At 40.6% G+C, this 20,169-nt stretch overlaps 1 protein-coding gene across 4 annotated transcripts in view; it reads right to left on the bottom strand.

Moving 5' to 3' along the window:
* Positions 1 to 20,169, bottom strand: part of MED22 (mediator complex subunit 22) — a 156,960-nt gene that overhangs the window by 79,216 nt on the left and 57,575 nt on the right. For 3 of the 4 annotated variants that reach the window (XM_053695761.1, XM_053695758.1, XM_053695759.1), the window contains exon 4: positions 19,098 to 19,306. In XM_053695761.1, the coding sequence (XP_053551736.1) occupies positions 19,098 to 19,306 (209 nt within the window). Of the gene's footprint in view, positions 1 to 18,131; positions 19,307 to 20,169 lie in introns of those variants that run through there. The other variant, XM_053695760.1, reaches the window with a different exon arrangement.

Genomic DNA, 20,169 nt, shown 5'->3' with positions numbered 1-20,169 from the left:
AATTGAGACCTGTGGAACCTCCCCCTTGGGGGAAGCCCCTTGAATTCCAGAAGATAACCTTGGGAGACTATTTCTAGTGCCCAAGGATCCAGAACATCTCTTGCCCAAGCCTGAGCGAAGAGAGAGAGTCTGCCCCCCACCAGATCCGGTCCCGGATCGGGGGCCAACATCTCATGCTGTCTTGGTAGCAGTGGCAGGTTTCTTGGCCTGCTTTCCTTTGTTCCAGCCTTGCATTGGTCTCCAGGCTGGCTTGACTTGAGAAGTATTACCCTCTTGCTTAGAGGACGTAGCACTTGGGGCTGGTCCGTTTCTGCGAAAGGGACGAAAATTAGGTTTATTTTTGGCCTTGAAAGACCTATCCTGAGGAAGGGCGTGGCCCTTGCCCCCAGTGATATCAGAGATAATCTCTTTCAAGTCAGGGCCAAACAGCGTTTTCCCCTTGAAAGGAATGTTAAGCAATTTGTTCTTGGAAGACGCATCCGCTGACCAAGATTTTAACCAAAGCGCTCTGCGCGCCACAATAGCAAAACCAGAATTTTTCGCCGCTAACCTAGCCAATTGCAAAGTGGCGTCTAGGGTGAAAGAATTAGCCAATTTGAGAGCATGAATTCTGTCCATAATCTCCTCATAAGAAGAAGAATTATTATTGAGCGCCTTTTCTAGCTCATCGAACCAGAAACACGCTGCTGTAGTGACAGGAACAATGCATGAAATTGGTTGTAGAAGGTAACCTTGCTGAACAAACATCTTTTTAAGCAAACCTTCTAATTTTTTATCCATAGGATCTTTGAAAGCACAACTATCTTCTACGGGTATAGTGGTGCGTTTGTTTAGAGTAGAAACCGCCCCCTCGACCTTGGGGACTGTCTGCCATAAGTCCTTTCTGGGGTCGACCATAGGAAACAATTTTTTAAATATGGGGGGAGGGACGAAAGGTATACCGGGCCTTTCCCATTCTTTATTTACAATGTCCGCCACCCGCTTGGGTATAGGAAAAGCTTCGGGGGGCCCCGGGACCTCTAGGAACTTGTCCATTTTACATAGTTTCTCTGGAATGACCAAATTCTCACAATCATCCAGAGTGGATAACACCTCCTTAAGCAGAGCGCGGAGATGTTCCAATTTAAATTTAAATGTAATCACATCAGGTTCAGCTTGTTGAGAAATTTTCCCTGAATCTGAAATTTCTCCCTCAGACAAAACCTCCCTGGCCCCCTCAGACTGGTGTAGGGGCCCTTCAGAACCAATATCATCAGCGTCCTCATGCTCTTCAGTATTTTCTAAAACAGAGCAGTCGCGCTTTCGCTGATAAGTGGGCATTTTGGCTAAAATGTTTTTGATAGAATTATCCATTACAGCCGTTAATTGTTGCATAGTAAGGAGTATTGGCGCGCTAGATGTACTAGGGGCCTCCTGTGTGGGCAAGACTGGTGTAGACGAAGGAGGGGATGATGCAGTACCATGCTTACTCCCCTCACTTGAGGAATCATCTTGGGCATCATTTTCTCTAAATTTTGTGTCTCATAAATCACATCTATTTAAATGATAAGGAACCTTGGCTTCCCCACATTCAGAACACAGTCTATCTGGTAGTTCAGACATGTTAAACAGGCAAAAACTTGATAACAAAGTACAAAAAACGTTTTAAAATAAACCGTTACTGTCACTTTAAATTTTAAACTGAACACACTTTATTACTGCAATTGCGAAAAAGTATGAAGGAATTGTTCAAATTTCACCAAAATTTCACCACAGTGTCTTAAAGCCTTAAAAGTATTGCACACCGGAACCGGAGCCGTTTTTGTATTTAACCCCTTTACAGTCCCTGGTATCTGCTTTGCTGAGACCCAACCAAGCCCAAAGGGGAATACGATACCAAATGACGCCTTCAGAAAGTCTTTTCTATGTATCAGAGCTCCTCACACATGCATCTGCATGTCATGCTTCTCAAAAACAAGTGCGCAATAGAGGCGCGAAAATGAGACTCTGCCTATGATTAGGGAAAGCCCCTAGAGAATAAGGTGTCCAATACAGTGCCTGCCGGTTATTTTACATAATTCCCAAGATTAAAATAATTCCTCAAGGCTATGGAGTATAAAATATGTTTATATATAAATCGATTTAGCCCAGAAAATGTCTACAGTCTTAAAAAGCCCTTGTGAAGCCCTTTTTTTCTTTCTGTAATAAAAATGGCTTACCGGATCCCATAGGGAAAATGACAGCTTCCAGCATTACATCGTCTTGTTAGAATGTGTCATACCTCAAGCAGCAAAAGTCTGCTCACTGTTCCCCCAACTGAAGTTAATTCCTCTCAACAGTCCTGTGTGGAAACAGCCATCGATTTTAGTAACGGTTGCTAAAATCATTTTCCTCTTACAAACAGAAATCTTCATCTCTTTTCTGTTTCAGAGTAAATAGTACATACCAGCACTATTTTAAAATAACAAACTCTTGATTGAATAATAAAAACTACAGTTAAACACTAAAAAACTCTAAGCCATCTCCGTGGAGATGTTGCCTGTACAACGGCAAAGAGAATGACTGGGGAAGGCGGAGCCTAGGAGGGATCATGTGACCAGCTTTGCTGGGCTCTTTGCCATTTCCTGTTGGGGAAGAGAATATCCCACAAGTAAGGATGACGCCGTGGACCGGACACACCTATGTTGGAGAAAATAGGTTCCCTTCCAGTATAACCAGCGTTACTAGACAACAAGTATATCACATAAAGAGGTTCCCTTCCAGTATAACCAGCGTTACTAGACAACAAGTATATCACAAAAAGAGGTTCCCTTCCAGTATAACCAGCGTTACTAGACAAGTATATCACATAAAGAGGTTCCCTTCCAGTATAACCAGCGTTACTAGACAACAAGTATATCACATAAAGAGGTTCCGTTCCAGTATAACCAGCGTTACTAGACAACAAGTATATCACATAAAGAGGTTCCCTTCCAGTATAACCAGCGTTACTAGACAACAAGTATATCACATAAAGAGGTTCCCTTCCAGTATAACCAGCGTTACTAGACAACAAGTAGCAAGAGAAATGCTGAACTTTCTGTAAATATGTCTATTCAACTGATACAGTTTTAAAATTGGCCAGTGGGCCGAATAAAAACATAATTTATGCTTACCTGATAAATTCCTTTCTTCTGTAGTGTGATCAGTCCACGGGTCATCATTACTTCTGGGATATTACTCCTCCCCAACAGAAAGTGCAAGAGGATTCACCCAGCAGAGCTGCATATAGCTCCTCCCCTCTACGTCACTCCCAGTCATTCGACCAAGGACCAACGAGAAAGGAAAAGCCAAGGGTGAAGTGGTGACTGGAGTATAAATTAAAAAATATTTACCTGCCTTAAAAACAGGGCGGGCCGTGGACTGATCACACCACAGAAGAAAGGAATTTATCAGGTAAGCATAAATTATGTTTTCTTCTGTTAAGTGTGATCAGTCCACGGGTCATCATTACTTCTGGGATACCAATACCAAAGCAAAAGTACACGGATGACGGGAGGGATAGGCAGGCTCTTTATACAGAAGGAACCACTGCCTGAAGAACCTTTCTCCCAAAAATAGCCTCCGATGAAGCAAAAGTGTCAAATTTGTAAAATTTGGAAAAAGTATGAAGCGAAGACCAAGTTGCAGCCTTGCAAATCTGTTCAACAGAGGCCTCATTCTTGAAGGCCCAAGTGGAAGCCACAGCTCTAGTAGAATGAGCTGTAATTCTTTCAGGAGGCTGCTGTCCAGCAGTCTCATAAGCTAAACGAATTATGCTACGAAGCCAAAAAGAAAGAGAGGTAGCGGAAGCTTTTTGACCTCTCCTCTGCCCAGAGTAAATGACAAACAGAGAAGACGTTTGTCGAAATTCCTTAGTTGCCTGTAAGTAAAATTTTAGAGCACGGACTACATCCAGGTTGTGCAGTAGACGTTCCTTCTTTGAAGAAGGATTTGGGCATAAAGAAGGAACAACAATCTCTTGATTGATATTCCTGTTAGTAACTACCTTAGGTAAGAACCCAGGTTTAGTACGCAGGACTACCTTATCCGAATGAAAAATCAAATAAGGAGAATCACAATGTAAGGCTGATAATTCAGAGACTCTTCGAGCCGAGGAAATAGCCATTAAAAATAGAACTTTCCAAGATAACAACTTTATATCAATGGAATGAAGGGGTTCAAACGGAACGCCCTGTAAAACATTAAGAACAAGGTTTAAACTCCATGGTGGAGCAACAGTTTTAAACACAGGCTTAATTCTGGCCAAAGCCTGACAAAAAGACTGGACGTCAGGAACTTCTGACAGACGTTTGTGTAACAGAATGGACAGAGCTGAGATCTGTCCCTTTAATGAACTAGCAGATAAACCCTTTTCTAAACCTTCTTGTAGAAAAGACAATATCCTAGGAATCCTAACCTTACTCCAAGAGTAACCTTTGGATTCACACCAATATAGGTATTTACGCCATATCTTATGGTAAATCTTTCTGGTAACAGGTTTCCTAGCCTGTATTAAGGTATCAATAACTGACTCAGAAAATCCACGTCTTGATAAAATCAAGCGTTCAATTTCCAAGCAGTCAGCTTCAGAGAAGTTAGATTTTGATGTTTGAAGGGACCCTGTATCAGAAGGTCCTGTTTCAGAGGTAGAGACCAAGGTGGACAGGATGACATGTCCACCAGGTCTGCATACCAAGTCCTGCGTGGCCACGCAGGTGCTATTAGAATCACTGATGCTCTCTCTTGTTTGATTCTGGCAATCAATCGAGGAAGCAACGGGAAGGGTGGAAACACGTAAGCCATCCTGAAGTCCCAAGGTGCTGTCAGAGCATCTATCAGGACTGCTCCTGGATCCCTGGATCTGGACCCGTAACGAGGAAGCTTGGCGTTCTGTCGAGACGCCATAAGATCTATCTCTGGTTTGCCCCAACGTCGAAGTATTTGGGCAAAGACCTCCGGATGAAGTTCCCACTCCCCCGGATGAAAAGTCTGACGACTTAAGAAATCCGCCTCCCAGTTCTCCACTCCCGGGATGTGGATTGCTGACAGGTGGCAAGAGTGAGACTCTGCCCAGCGAATTATCTTTGATACTTCCATCATAGCTAGGGAGCTTCTTGTCCCTCCCTGATGGTTGATGTAAGCTACAGTCGTGATGTTGTCCGACTGAAACCTGATGAACCCCCGAGTTGTCAACTGGGGCCAAGCCAGGAGGGCATTGAGAACTGCTCTCAATTCCAGAATGTTTATTGGCAGGAGACTCTCCTCCTGACTCCATTGTCCCTGAGCCTTCAGAGAATTCCAGACGGCACCCCAACCTAGAAGGCTGGCGTCTGTTGTTACAATTGTCCAGTCTGGTCTGCTGAATGGCATCCCCCTGGACAGATGTGGCCGAGAAAGCCACCATAGAAGAGAATTTCTGGTCTCTTGATCCAGATTCAGAGAAGGGGATAAGTCTGAGTAATCCCCATTCCACTGACTTAGCATGCACAGTTGCAGTGGTCTGAGGTGTAAGCGTGCAAAGGGTACTATGTCCATTGCCGCTACCATTAAGCCGATTACCTCCATGCATTGAGCCACTGACGGGTGTTGAATTGAATGAAGGGTGCGGCAAGCACTTTGAAGTCTTGTTAGCCTGTCCTCTGTCAGGTAAATCTTCATTTCTACAGAATCTATAAGAGTCCCCAGGAAGGGAACTCTTGTGAGTGGAACGAGTGAACTTTTCTTTTCGTTTACCTTCCATCCATGTGACCTTAGAAATGCCAGCACTAACTCTGTATGAGACTTGGCAGTTTGAAAGCTTGAAGCTTGTATCAGAATGTCGTCTAGGTATGGAGCTACCGAGATTCCCCGCGGTCTTAGTACCGCCAGAAGAGCACCCAGAACCTTTGTGAAGATTCTTGGAGCTGTAGCCAATCCGAATGGAAGAGCCACAAACTGGTAATGCCTGTCTAGGAAGGCAAACCTTAGGTACCGATAATGATCTTTGTGAATCGGTATGTGAAGGTATAATCACCATAGTCCTCTCACACATCCTATCTAGTCGTTGGGTGCAAGAGAATGACTGGGAGTGACGTAGAGGGGAGGAGCTATATGCAGCTCTGCTGGGTGAATCCTCTTGCACTTCCTGTTGGGGAGGAGTAATATCCCAGAAGTAATGATGACCCGTGGACTGATCACACTTAACAGAAGAAAGTTAAGTTTTATCTTTGCGAATCTGTCTGGTGCTCCTCATTGAACTGCGTTTGTAGACAACAAGTATATCACATAAAGAGGTTCCCTTCCAGTATAACCAGCGTTACTAGACAACAAGTATATCACATAAAGAGGTTCCCTTCCAGGATAACCAGCGTTACTAGACAACAAGTATATCACATAAAGAGGTTCTCTTCCAGTAAAACCAGCGTTACTAGACAACAAGTATATCACATAAAGAGGTTCCCTTCCAGTATAACCAGCGTTACTAGACAACAAGTATATCACATAAAGAGGTTCCCTTCCAGTATAACCAGCGTTACTAGACAACAAGTATATCACATAAAGAGGTTCCCTTCCAGGATAACCAGCGTTACTAGACAACAAGTATATCACATAAAGAGGTTCCCTTCCAGGATAACCAGCGTTACTAGACAACAAGTATATCACATAAAGAGGTTCCCTTCCAGTATAACCAGCGTTACTAGACAATTATATCACATAAACTTACATACTAATAAAGAGGTTCCCTTCCAGTATAACCGGCATTACTAGACAACAAGTATATCACATAAAGAGGTTCCCTTCCAGTATAACCGGCATTACTAGACAACAAGTATATCACATAAAGAGGTTCCCTTCCAGTATAACCAGCGTTACTAGACAACAAGTATATCACATAAAGAGGTTCCCTTCCAGTATAACCAGCGTTACTAGACAACAAGTATATCACATAAAGAGGTTCCCTTCCAGGATAACCAGCGTTACTAGACAACAAGTATATCACATAAAGAGGTTCCCTTCCAGGATAACCAGCGTTACTAGACAACAAGTATATCACATAAAGAGGTTCCCTTCCAGTATAACCAGCGTTACTAGACAACAAGTATATCACATAAAGAGGTTCCCTTCCAGGATAACCAGCGTTACTAGACAACAAGTATATCACATAAAGAGGTTCCCTTCCAGGATAACCAGCGTTACTAGACAATTATATCACATAAACTTACGTACTAATAAAGAGGTTCCCTTCCAGTATAACCGGCATTACTAGACAACAAGTATATCACATAAAGAGGTTCCCTTCCAGTATAACCAGCGTTAGACAATTATATCACATAAACTTACGTACTAATAAAGAGGTTCCCTTCCAGTATAACCGGCATTACTAGACAACAAGTATATCACATAAAGAGGTTCCCTTCCAGTATAACCGGCATTACTAGACAACAAGTATATCACATAAAGAGGTTCCCTTCCAGTATAACCGGCATTACTAGACAACAAGTATATCACATAAAGAGGTTCCCTTCCAGTATAACCGGCATTACTAGACAACAAGTATATCACATAAAGAGGTTCCCTTCCAGTATAATCAGCGTTACTAGACAACAAGTATATCACATAAAGAGGTTCCCTTCCAGTATAACCAGCGTTACTAGACAACAAGTATATCACATAAAGAGGTTCCCTTCCAGTATAACCGGCATTACTAGACAACAAGTATATCACATAAAGAGGTTCCCTTCCAGTATAACCGGCATTACTAGACAACAAGTATATCACATAAAGAGGATCCCTTCCAGTATAATCAGCGTTACTAGACAACAAGTATATCACATAAAGAGGTTCCCTTCCAGTATAACCAGCGTTACTAGACAACAAGTATATCACATAAAGAGGTTCCCTTCCAGGATAACCAGCGTTACTAGACAACAAGTATATCACATAAAGAGGTTCCCTTCCAGGATAACCAGCGTTACTAGACAACAAGTATATCACATAAAGAGGTTCCCTTCCAGTATAACCAGCGTTACTAGACAACAAGTATATCACATAAAGAGGTTCCCTTCCAGTATAACCAGCATTACTAGACAAGTATATCACAAACTTACATACTAATAAAGAGGTTCCCTTCCAGGATAACCGGCATTACTAGACAACAAGTATATCACATAAAGAGGTTCCCTTCCAGTATAACCAGCGTTACTAGACAACAAGTATATCACATAAAGAGGTTCCCTTCCAGTATAACCAGCGTTACTAGACAATTATATCACATAAACTTACGTACTAATAAAGAGGGTCCCTTCCAGTATAACCAGCGTTACAAGACAACAACATAATTTATGTAAGAACTTACCTGATAAATTCATTTCTTTCATATTAACAAGAGTCCATGAGCTAGTGACGTATGGGATATACATTCCTACCAGGAGGGGCAAAGTTTCCCAAACCTTAAAATGCCTATAAATACACCCCTCACCACACCCACAAATCAGTTTAACGAATAGCCAAGAAGTGGGGTGATAAGAAAAAAGTGCGAAGCATATAAAATAAGGAATTGGAATAATTGTGCTTTATACAAAAAAATCATAACCACCACAAAAAAGGGTGGGCCTCATGGACTCTTGTTAATATGAAAGAAATGAATTTATCAGGTAAGTTCTTACATAAATTATGTTTTCTTTCATGTAATTAACAAGAGTCCATGAGCTAGTGACGTATGGGATAATGACTACCCAAGATGTGGATCTTTCCACACAAGAGTCACTAGAGAGGGAGGGATAAAATAAAGACAGCCAATTCCTGCTGAAAATAATCCACACCCAAAATAAAGTTTAACAAAAAACATAAGCAGAAGATTCAAACTGAAACCGCTGCCTGAAGAACTTTTCTACCAAAAACTGCTTCAGAAGAAGAAAATACATCAAAATGGTAGAATTTAGTAAAAGTATGCAAAGAGGACCAAGTTGCTGCTTTGCAGATCTGGTCAACCGAAGCTTCATTCCTAAACGCCCAGGAAGTAGATACTGACCTAGTAGAATGAGCTGTAATTCTTTGAGGCGGAATTTTACCCGACTCAACATAGGCAAGATGAATTAAAGATTTCAACCAAGATGCCAAAGAAATGGCAGAAGCTTTCTGGCCTTTCCTAGAACCGGAAAAGATAACAAATAGACTAGAAGTCTTACGGAAAGATTTCGTAGCTGCAACATAATATTTCAAAGCTCTAACAACATCCAAAGAATGCAATGATTTCTCCTTAGAATTCTTAGGATTAGGACATAATGAAGGAACCACAATTTCTCTACTAATGTTGTTGGAATTCACAACTTTAGGTAAAAATTCAAAAGAAGTTCGCAACACCGCCTTATCCTGATGAAAAATCAGAAAAGGAGACTCACACGAAAGAGCAGATAATTCAGAAACTCTTCTAGCAGAAGAGATGGCCAAAAGGAACAAAACTTTCCAAGAAAGTAATTTAATGTCCAATGAATGCATAGGTTCAAACGGAGGAGCTTGAAGAGCTCCCAGAACCAAATTCAAACTCCAAGGAGGAGAAATTGACTTAATGACAGGTTTTATACGAACCAAAGCTTGTACAAAACAATGAATATCAGGAAGAATAGCAATCTTTCTGTGAAAAAGAACAGAAAGAGCGGAGATTTGTCCTTTCAAAGAACTTGCGGACAAACCCTTATCTAAACCATCCTGAAGAAACTGTAAAATTCTCGGTATTCTAAAAGAATGCCAAGAAAAATGATGAGAAAGACACCAAGAAATATAAGTCTTCCAGACTCTATAATATATCTCTCGAGATACAGATTTACGAGCCTGTAACATAGTATTAATCACGGAGTCAGAGAAACCTCTATGACCAAGAATCAAGCGTTCAATCTCCATACCTTTAAATTTAAGGATTTCAGATCCGGATGGAAAAAAGGACCTTGTGACAGAAGGTCTGGTCTTAACGGAAGAGTCCATGGTTGGCAAGATGCCATCCGGACAAGATCCGCATACCAAAACCTGTGAGGCCATGCCGGAGCTATTAGCAGAACAAACGAGCATTCCCTCAGAATCTTGGAGATTACTCTTGGAAGAAGAACTAGAGGCGGAAAGATATAGGCAGGATGATACTTCCAAGGAAGTGATAATGCATCCACTGCCTCCGCCTGAGGATCCCGGGATCTGGACAGATACCTGGGAAGTTTCTTGTTTAGATGAGAGGCCATCAGATCTATCTCTGGGAGCCCCCACAATTGAACAATCTGAAGAAATACCTCTGGGTGAAGAGACCATTCGCCCGGATGCAACGTTTGGCGACTGAGATAATCCGCTTCCCAATTGTCTACACCTGGGATATGAACCGCAGAGATTAGACAGGAGCTGGATTCCGCCCAAACCAAAATTCGAGATACTTCTTTCATAGCCAGAGGACTGTGAGTCCCTCCTTGATGATTGATGTATGCCACAGTTGTGACATTGTCTGTCTGAAAACAAATGAACGATTCTCTCTTCAGAAGAGGCCAAAACTGAAGAGCTCTGAAAACTGCACGGAGTTCCAAGATATTGATCGGTAATCTCACCTCCTGAGATTCCCAAACTCCTTGTGCCGTCAGAGATCCCCACACAGCTCCCCAACCTGTGAGACTTGCATCTGTTGAAATTACAGTCCAGGTCGGAAGAACAAAAGAAGCCCCCTGAATTAAACGATGGTGATCTGTCCACCACGTTAGAGAGTGCCGAACAATCGGTTTTAAAGATATTAATTGATATATCTTCGTGTAATCCCTGCACCATTGGTTCAGCATACAGAGCTGAAGAGGTCGCATGTGAAAACGAGCAAAGGGGATCGCGTCCGATGCAGCAGTCATAAGACCTAGAATTTCCATGCATAAGGCTACCGAAGGGAATGATTGAGACTGAAGGTTTCGACAGGCTGTAATCAATTTTAGACGTCTCTTGTCTGTTAAAGACAAAGTCATGGACACTGAATCTATCTGGAAACCCAGAAAAAATATGATAATTTAAAGCATAATCCCAAATATGAAACTGACTGTCTGGAAATAAGGAAAGTTGAACATTCTGAGTCAAGGCAAATAAATGTTTGAATACATATATTTAGAACTTTATAAATAAAGTGCCCAACCATAGCTTAGAGTGTCACAGAAAAACATAATTTATGTAAGAACTTACCTGATAAATTCATTTCTTTCATATTAACAAGAGTCCATGAGCTAGTGACGTATGGGATATACATTCCTACCAGGAGGGGCAAAGTTTCCCAAACCTTAAAATGCCTATAAATACACCCCTCACCACACCCACAAATCAGTTTAACGAATAGCCAAGAAGTGGGGTGATAAGAAAAAAGTGCGAAGCATATAAAATAAGGAATTGGAATAATTGTGCTTTATACAAAAAAATCATAACCACCACAAAAAAGGGTGGGCCTCATGGACTCTTGTTAATATGAAAGAAATGAATTTATCAGGTAAGTTCTTACATAAATTATGTTTTCTTTCATGTAATTAACAAGAGTCCATGAGCTAGTGACGTATGGGATAATGACTACCCAAGATGTGGATCTTTCCACACAAGAGTCACTAGAGAGGGAGGGATAAAATAAAGACAGCCAATTCCTGCTGAAAATAATCCACACCCAAAATAAAGTTTAACAAAAAACATAAGCAGAAGATTCAAACTGAAACCGCTGCCTGAAGAACTTTTCTACCAAAAACTGCTTCAGAAGAAGAAAATACATCAAAATGGTAGAATTTAGTAAAAGTATGCAAAGAGGACCAAGTTGCTGCTTTGCAGATCTGATCAACCGAAGCTTCATTCCTAAACGCCCAGGAAGTAGATACTGACCTAGTAGAATGAGCTGTAATTCTCTGAGGCGGAATTTTACCCGACTCAACATAGGCAAGATGAATTAAAGATTTCAACCAAGATGCCAAAGAAATGGCAGAAGCTTTCTGGCCTTTCCTAGAACCGGAAAAGATAACAAATAGACTAGAAGTCTTACGGAAAGATTTCGTAGCTTCAACATAATATTTCAAAGCTCTAACAACATCCAAAGAATGCAATGATTTCTCCTTAGAATTCTTAGGATTAGGACATAATGAAGGAACCACAATTTCTCTACTAATGTTGTTGGAATTCACAACTTTAGGTAAAAATTCAAAAGAAGTTCGCAACACCGCCTTATCCTGATGAAAAATCAGAAAAGGAGACTCACACGAAAGAGCAGATAATTCAGAAACTCTTCTAGCAGAAGAGATGGCCAAAAGGAACAAAACTTTCCAAGAAAGTAATTTAATGTCCAATGAATGCATAGGTTCAAACGGAGGAGCTTGAAGAGCTCCCAGAACCAAATTCAAACTCCAAGGAGGAGAAATTGACTTAATGACAGGTTTTATACGAACCAAAGCTTGTACAAAACAATGAATATCAGGAAGAATAGCAATCTTTCTGTGAAAAAGAACAGAAAGAGCGGAGATTTGTCCTTTCAAAGAACTTGCGGACAAACCCTTATCTAAACCATCCTGAAGAAACTGTAAAATTCTCGGTATTCTAAAAGAATGCCAAGAAAAATGATGAGAAAGACACCAAGAAATATAAGTCTTCCAGACTCTATAATATATCTCTCGAGATACAGATTTACGAGCCTGTAACATAGTATTAATCACGGAGTCAGAGAAACCTCTATGACCAAGAATCAAGCGTTCAATCTTCATACCTTTAAATTTAAGGATTTCAGATCCGGATGGAAAAAAGGACCTTGTGACAGAAGGTCTGGTCTTAACGGAAGAGTCCATGGTTGGCAAGATGCCATCCGGACAAGATCCGCATACCAAAACCTGTGAGGCCATGCCGGAGCTATTAGCAGAACAAACGAGCATTCCCTCAGAATCTTGGAGATTACTCTTGGAAGAAGAACTAGAGGCGGAAAGATATAGGCAGGATGATACTTCCAAGGAAGTGATAATGCATCCACTGCCTCCGCCTGAGGATCCCGGGATCTGGACAGATACCTGGGAAGTTTCTTGTTTAGATGAGAGGCCATCAGATCTATCTCTGGGAGCCCCCACATTTGAACAATCTGAAGAAATACCTCTGGGTGAAGAAACCATTCGCCCGGATGCAACGTTTGGCGACTGAGATAATCCGCTTCCCAATTGTCTACACCTGGGATATGAACCGCAGAGATTAGACAGGAGCTGGATTCCGCCCAAACCAAAATTCGAGATACTTCTTTCATAGCCAGAGGACTGTGAGTCCCTCCTTGATGATTGATGTATGCCACAGTTGTGACATTGTCTGTCTGAAAACAAATGAACGATTCTCTCTTCAGAAGAGGCCAAAACTGAAGAGCTCTGAAAACTGCACGGAGTTCCAAGATATTGATCGGTAATCTCACCTCCTGAGATTCCCAAACTCCTTGTGCCGTCAGAGATCCCCACACAGCTCCCCAACCTGTGAAACTTGCATCTGTTGAAATTACAGTCCAGGTCGGAAGAACAAAAGAAGCCCCCTGAATTAAACGAAGGTGATCTGTCCACCACGTTAGAGAGTGCCGAACAATCGGTTTTAAAGATATTAATTGATATATCTTCGTGTAATCCCTGCACCATTGGTTCAGCATACAGAGCTGAAGAGGTCGCATGTGAAAACGAGCAAAGGGGATCGCGTCCGATGCAGCAGTCATAAGACCTAGAATTTCCATGCATAAGGCTACCGAAGGGAATGATTGAGACTGAAGGTTTCGACAGGCTGTAATCAATTTTAGACGTCTCTTGTCTGTTAAAGACAGAGTCATGGACACTGAATCTATCTGGAAACCCAGAAAGGTTACCCTTGTTTGAGGAATCAAAGAACTTTTTGGTAAATTGATCCTCCAACCATGATCTTGAAGAAACAACACAAGTCGATTCGTATGAGACTCTGCTAAATGTAAAGACTGAGCAAGTACCAAGATATCGTCCAAATAAGGAAATACCACAATACCCTGTTCTCTGATTACAGACAGAAGGGCACCGAGAATCTTTGTGAAAATTCTTGGAGCTGTAGCAAGGCCAAACGGTAGAGCCACAAATTGGTAATGCTTGTCTAGAAAAGAGAATCTCAGGAACTGATAATGATCTGGATGAATCGGAATATGCAGATATGCATCCTGTAAATCTATTGTGGACATATAATTCCCTTGCTGAACAAAAGGCAAGATAGTCCTTACAGTTACCATCTTGAACGTTGGTATCCTTACATAACGATTCAATAATTTTAGATCCAGAACTGGTCTGAAGGAATTCTCCTTCTTTGGTACAATGAAGAGATTTGAATAAAACCCCATCCCCTGTTCCGGAACTGGAACTGGCATAATTACTCCAGCCAACTCTAGATCTGAAACACAATTCAGAAATGCTTGAGCTTTCACTGGATTTACTGGGACATGGGAAAGAAAAAATCTCTTTGCAGGAGGTCTCATCTTGAAACCAATTCTGTACCCTTCTGAAACAATGTTCTGAATCCAAAGATTGTGAACAGAATTGATCCAAATTTCTTTGAAAAAACGTAACCTGCCCCCTACCAGCTGAACTGGAATGAGGGCCGTACCTTCATGTGAACTTAGAAGCAGGCTTTGCCTTTCTAGCAGGCTTGGATTTATTCCAGACTGGAGATGGTTTCCAAACTGAAACTGCTCCTGAGGACGAAGGATCAGGCTTTTGTTCTTTGTTGAAACGAAAGGAACGAAAACGATTGTTAGCCCTGTTTTTACCTTTAGACTTTTTATCCTGTGGTAAAAAAGTTCCTTTCCCACCAGTAACAGTTGAAATAATAGAATCCAACTGAGAACCAAATAATTTGTTTCCCTGGAAAGAAATGGAAAGTAGAGTTGATTTAGAAGCCATATCAGCATTCCAGGTCTTAAGCCATAAAGCTCTTCTGGCTAAGATAGCCAGAGACATAAACCTAACATCAACTCTAATAATATCAAAAATGGCATCACAGATGAAATTATTAGCATGCTGGAGAAGAATAATAATATCATGAGAATCACGATTTGTTACTTGTTGCGCTAGAGTTTCCAACCAAAAAGTTGAAGCTGCAGCAACATCAGCCAATGATATAGCAGGTCTAAGAAGATTACCTGAACATAGATAAGCTTTTCTTAGAAAAGATTCAATTTTTCTATCTAAAGGATCCTTAAACGAGGTACCATCTGACGTAGGAATGGTAGTACGTTTAGCAAGGGTAGAAATAGCCCCATCAACTTTAGGGATTTTGTCCCAAAATTCTAACCTGTCAGGCGGAACAGGATATAATTGCTTAAAACGTTTAGAAGGAGTAAATGAATTACCCAATTTATCCCATTCCTTAGAAATTACTGCAGAAATAGCATTAGGAACAGGAAAGACTTCTGGAATAACCGCAGGAGCTTTAAAAACCTTATCCAAACGTATAGAATTAGTATCAAGAGGACTAGAATCCTCTATTTCTAAAGCAATTAGTACTTCTTTAAGTAAAGAGCGAATAAATTCCATCTTAAATAAATATGAAGATTTATCAGCATCAATCTCTGAGATAGAATCCTCTGAACCAGAAGAGTCCAAAGAATCAGAATGATGGTGTTCATTTAAAAATTCATCTGTAGAGAGAGAAGATTTAAAAGACTTTTTACGTTTACTAGAAGGAGAAATAACAGACAAAGCCTTCTTTATGGATTCAGAAACAAAATCTCTTATGTTATCAGGAACATTCTGCACCTTAGATGTTGAGGGAACTGCAACAGGCAATGGTACATCACTAAAGGAAATATTATCTGCTTTAACAAGTTTGTCATGACAATTATTACAAACAACAGCTGGAGGAATAGCTACCAAAAGTTTACAGCAGATACACTTAGCTTTGGTAGATCCAGCAGGCAGTGGTTTTCCTGTAGTATCTTCTGGCTCAGATGCAACGTGAGACATCTTGCAATATGTAAGAGAAAAAACAACATATAAAGCAAAATAGATCAAATTCCTTATAAGACAGTTTCAGGAATGGGAAAAAAATGCCAAACATCAAGCTTCTAGCAACCAGAAGCAAATGAAAAATGAGACTGAAATAATGTGGAGACAAAAGCGACGCCCATATTTTTTGGCGCCAAATAAGACGCCCACATTATTTGGCGCCTAAATGCTTTTGGCGCCAAAAATGACGCCACATCCGGAACGCCGACATTTTTGGCGCAAAATAACGTCAAAAATGACGCAACTTCCGGCGACACGTATGACGCCGGAAACGGAAAAGAATTTTTGCGCCAAAAAAGTCCGCGCCAAGAATGACGCAATAAAATGAAGCATTTTCAGCCCCCGCGAGCCTAACAGCCCACAGGGAAAAAAAGTCAAATTTTTGAGGTAAGAAAAAATATGATAATTTAAAGCATAATCCCAAATATGAAACCGACTGTCTGGAAATAAGGAAAGTTGAACATTCTGAGTCAAGGCAAATAAATGTTTGAATACATATATTTAGAACTTTAAAAATAAAGTGCCCAACCATAGCTTAGAGTGTCACAGAAAATAAGACTTACTTACCCCAGGACACTCATCTACATGTTTGTAGAAAGCCAAACCAGTACTGAAACGAGAATCAGTAGAGGAAATGGTAAATATAAGAGTATATCGTCGATCTGAAAAGGGAGGTAAGAGATGAATCTCTACGACCGATAACAGAGAACCTTATGAAATAGACCCCGTAGAAGGAGATCACTGCATTCAATAGGCAATACTCTCCTCACATCCCTCTGACATTCACTGCACGCTGAGAGGAAAACCGGGCTCCAACTTGCTGCGGAGCGCATATCAACGTAGAATCTAGCACAAACTTACTTCACCACCTCCCTTGGAGGCAAAGTTTGTAAAACTGATTTGTGGGTGTGGTGAGGGGTGTATTTATAGGCATTTTAAGGTTTGGGAAACTTTGCCCCTCCTGGTAGGAATGTATATCCCATACGTCACTAGCTCATGGACTCTTGTTAATTACATGAAAGAAAAGTATATTAGTACGTAAGTTTAGATGATAAAGAGGTACCCTTCCAGTATAACTGGCGTTACTAGACAACAAGTATATCACATAAAGAGGTTCCCGTCCAGTATAACCAGCGTTACTAGACAAGTATATCACATAAAGAGGTTCCCTTCCAGTATAACCAGCGTTACTAGACAACAAGTATATCACATAAAGAGGTTCCCTTCCAGTATAACCAGCGTTACTAGACAATTATATCACATAAACTTACGTACTAATAAAGAGGTTCCCTTCCAGTATAAACGGCGTTACTAGACAAGTATATTAGTACGTAAGTTTATATGATAAAGAGGTACCCTTCCAGTATAACCGGCGTTACTAGACAACAAGTATATTAGTACGTAAGTTTATATGATAAAGAGGTTCCCTTCCAGTATAACCGGCGTTACTAGACAACAAGTATATCACATAAAGAGGTTCCCTTCCAGTATAACCAGCGTTACTAGACAACAAGTATATCACATAAAGAGGTTCCCTTCCAGTATAACCAGCGTTACTAGACAATTATATCACATAAACTTACGTACTAATAAAGAGGTTCCCTTCCAGTATAACCGGCGTTACTAGACAACAAGTATATCACATAAAGAGGTTCCCTTCCAGTATAACCAGCGTTACTAGACAATTATATCACATAAACTTACGTACTAATAAAGAGGTTCCCTTCCAGTATAACCGGCGTTACTAGACAACAAGTATATTAGTACGTAAGTTTATATGATAAAGAGGTACCCTTCCAGTATAAACGGCGTTACTAGACAACAAGTATATTAGTACGTAAGTTTAGATGATAAAGAGGTTCCCTTCCAGTATAACCGGCGTTACTAGACAACAAGTATATTAGTACGTAAGTTTATATGATAAAGAGGTACCCTTCCAGTATAACCGGCGTTACTAGACAACAAGTATATCACATAAAGAGGTTCCCTTCCAGGATAACCAGCATTACTAGACAATTATATCACATAAACTTACGTACTGATAAAGCGGATCCCTTCCAGTATAACCAGCATTACTAGACAAGTATATCACAAAGTTATGTAATATTAAAGAAGAAGTTCTGAGATGCACAGGCAACATTCTGCTTAAAATCAATTTATTTAATAAGTCAGTATAAATATTATTTCAGTAAATAAACTCTTTGAATGAGAGGAAATGTACACAGATAATTCTCATTAAAAAAAAGGCACAAGTCATGTACTGTGGACAAAGGGACAGGTAACATTTATGATTAGTCATTATTTCTATCACAAACACATGTATTTAGAATAGAACATACTTCCACAGGAATCCTTTATGCAATTGAGCACAGCTGTACTATATAACTGCGCTTGTTAAATGGCTAAGCTTCGTATAAATGGGCTTTCTTTAGTGGGGGTGGGGGGTGTCTTGTAAAGAGCTTTAAAAAGAGGAGTTGATATAATAAGTTATGATTTGGCTGTTACAGAAGTCAGTATATGAAGCCGTTGTACATACGTAGCATTGGCACGTCTCTGGTAAAGACAAAATCACTGCTTAACACCTGCAAGATTCCCCTCTCAGCATTTAATGCCCTTTATAACTAAAAGCATGACTAGCCGGGGAAGCCAATATATCTGGCGCCTCCTCTCCCATCATCCACTACTGTGTATTCTGAAGACAAATTTAGCACAGATTGGATTTTTCTGTAAATGCTGTTAGTTTTCTTTCTTTGACAAAGTGCCTTGTTAACATCAGGCTACAGGGAAGTTAAATGTGTAAAAAGGAGACAAAATCACCCTCCTTTGTCCCTTTTACTAAGGCCGCTTCCCTGCTCACAGCGTTTGTGACCATAAATCAGCCACGTCTTGTTGAAGGTTAGTTAACAGGCCACCTGAGCAAAAAGTATTAACACAGATCAGTGGGCTGGGGAAAGCCTAGGATAGGCTGTACAATATGGTCTTATTAGTTTTGTAAATAATGTATACATAATATTCTCTAGCGTAAATTACATGGTTTCAAGCAAACATGGTACCAACTTTCCATGTGTGCGCCGCCATACGGAGCAAACAAAGCACTATTTATACCTGGAGGAGTAATATTCCTCTTCCAGCTCATATAGGTCTATAGCGATCTCGTCCCGCAGGGCAATTAGCTTCTTGTCACATTCATCCTGCAGGGCGCGCAGCTGCTGGTTTCGTTGACTTATGGCTTCGTTCACAGAGGGGAAGTCATTCAGGATCAGAAACTGCTTTAGGTCAGACACAAGCTTCATAAGGGACTCACCGGCTCGGACCTGAGTTAAACACACAATGTTAGATCAACTACTGCAAAGACAGAAGACTTGTCCACAGCCTGCACCCTGTAAATAGCTACATGTATGTTAATTAAGGAGTATCAAAAAGGTGTGTGAAGTTTCTATCCCTTAATGTAAGGTTGTGATAAGGCTTCATGCACATCATGTTGCAGTAGAATTTACTGCACCCTCCCCCCCCCCCCCTCGACAGCGCAGTAGAATTTACTGCTCCATCCAAAGTACAGCGCAGTAGAATTTACTGCACCCCCCAGTACAGCATTATATTGGCACAAAGATAAAAATAATAAATAGTAACATTAAAATGAACCGCTGACAATTATGTGCACAAACTGAAATTTGTATCTCATGACAGACAAGCGGTTTTAGGCTCTAGGAAACAGATACCGAGGAGGATGTGCTTTATTATCTTGTAAAGGAAAATATTCTCTTCCAAAACACTCTCCATAAAAAGCAAATAACAGCACAGCCCATAGTAGCATTCATATACACTGCACGGCAGTTCTGCAGACCACAGCAAGGTAACCACATACAACTCTAGCAGCCTGAGCTTATTTATATATGCACAAATATGTATACATACCTTAATGATAGGGCCCTGCTCAGCTGTGCATGAAAACTCTATATACAAAATTACATCAAGGTAAGACACCCATGAGAAAAAAAAAAAAACGTAGCAACCCCCTAGATGTCTATATGTAAATACATTACAGTCTAAAAAATGACAAATAATAGTTATCAAGTCTGTGTGTGCTGTATAAACTTGCTGCTATACAGAACTAATGTCTGTTACTTGCTATAGAATCAACACAGAAGGTAAAGTCACAGGACCCAGTTACACATGG

The sequence above is a fragment of the Bombina bombina genome, chromosome 12 (genome assembly GCF_027579735.1).
Source record: "Bombina bombina isolate aBomBom1 chromosome 12, aBomBom1.pri, whole genome shotgun sequence".
In the NCBI taxonomy this organism is placed as follows: Eukaryota; Metazoa; Chordata; class Amphibia; order Anura; family Bombinatoridae; genus Bombina; species Bombina bombina.
Note: the sequence above shows the minus strand (reverse complement) of the source record. Positions and strands in the feature narration are given on the sequence as shown.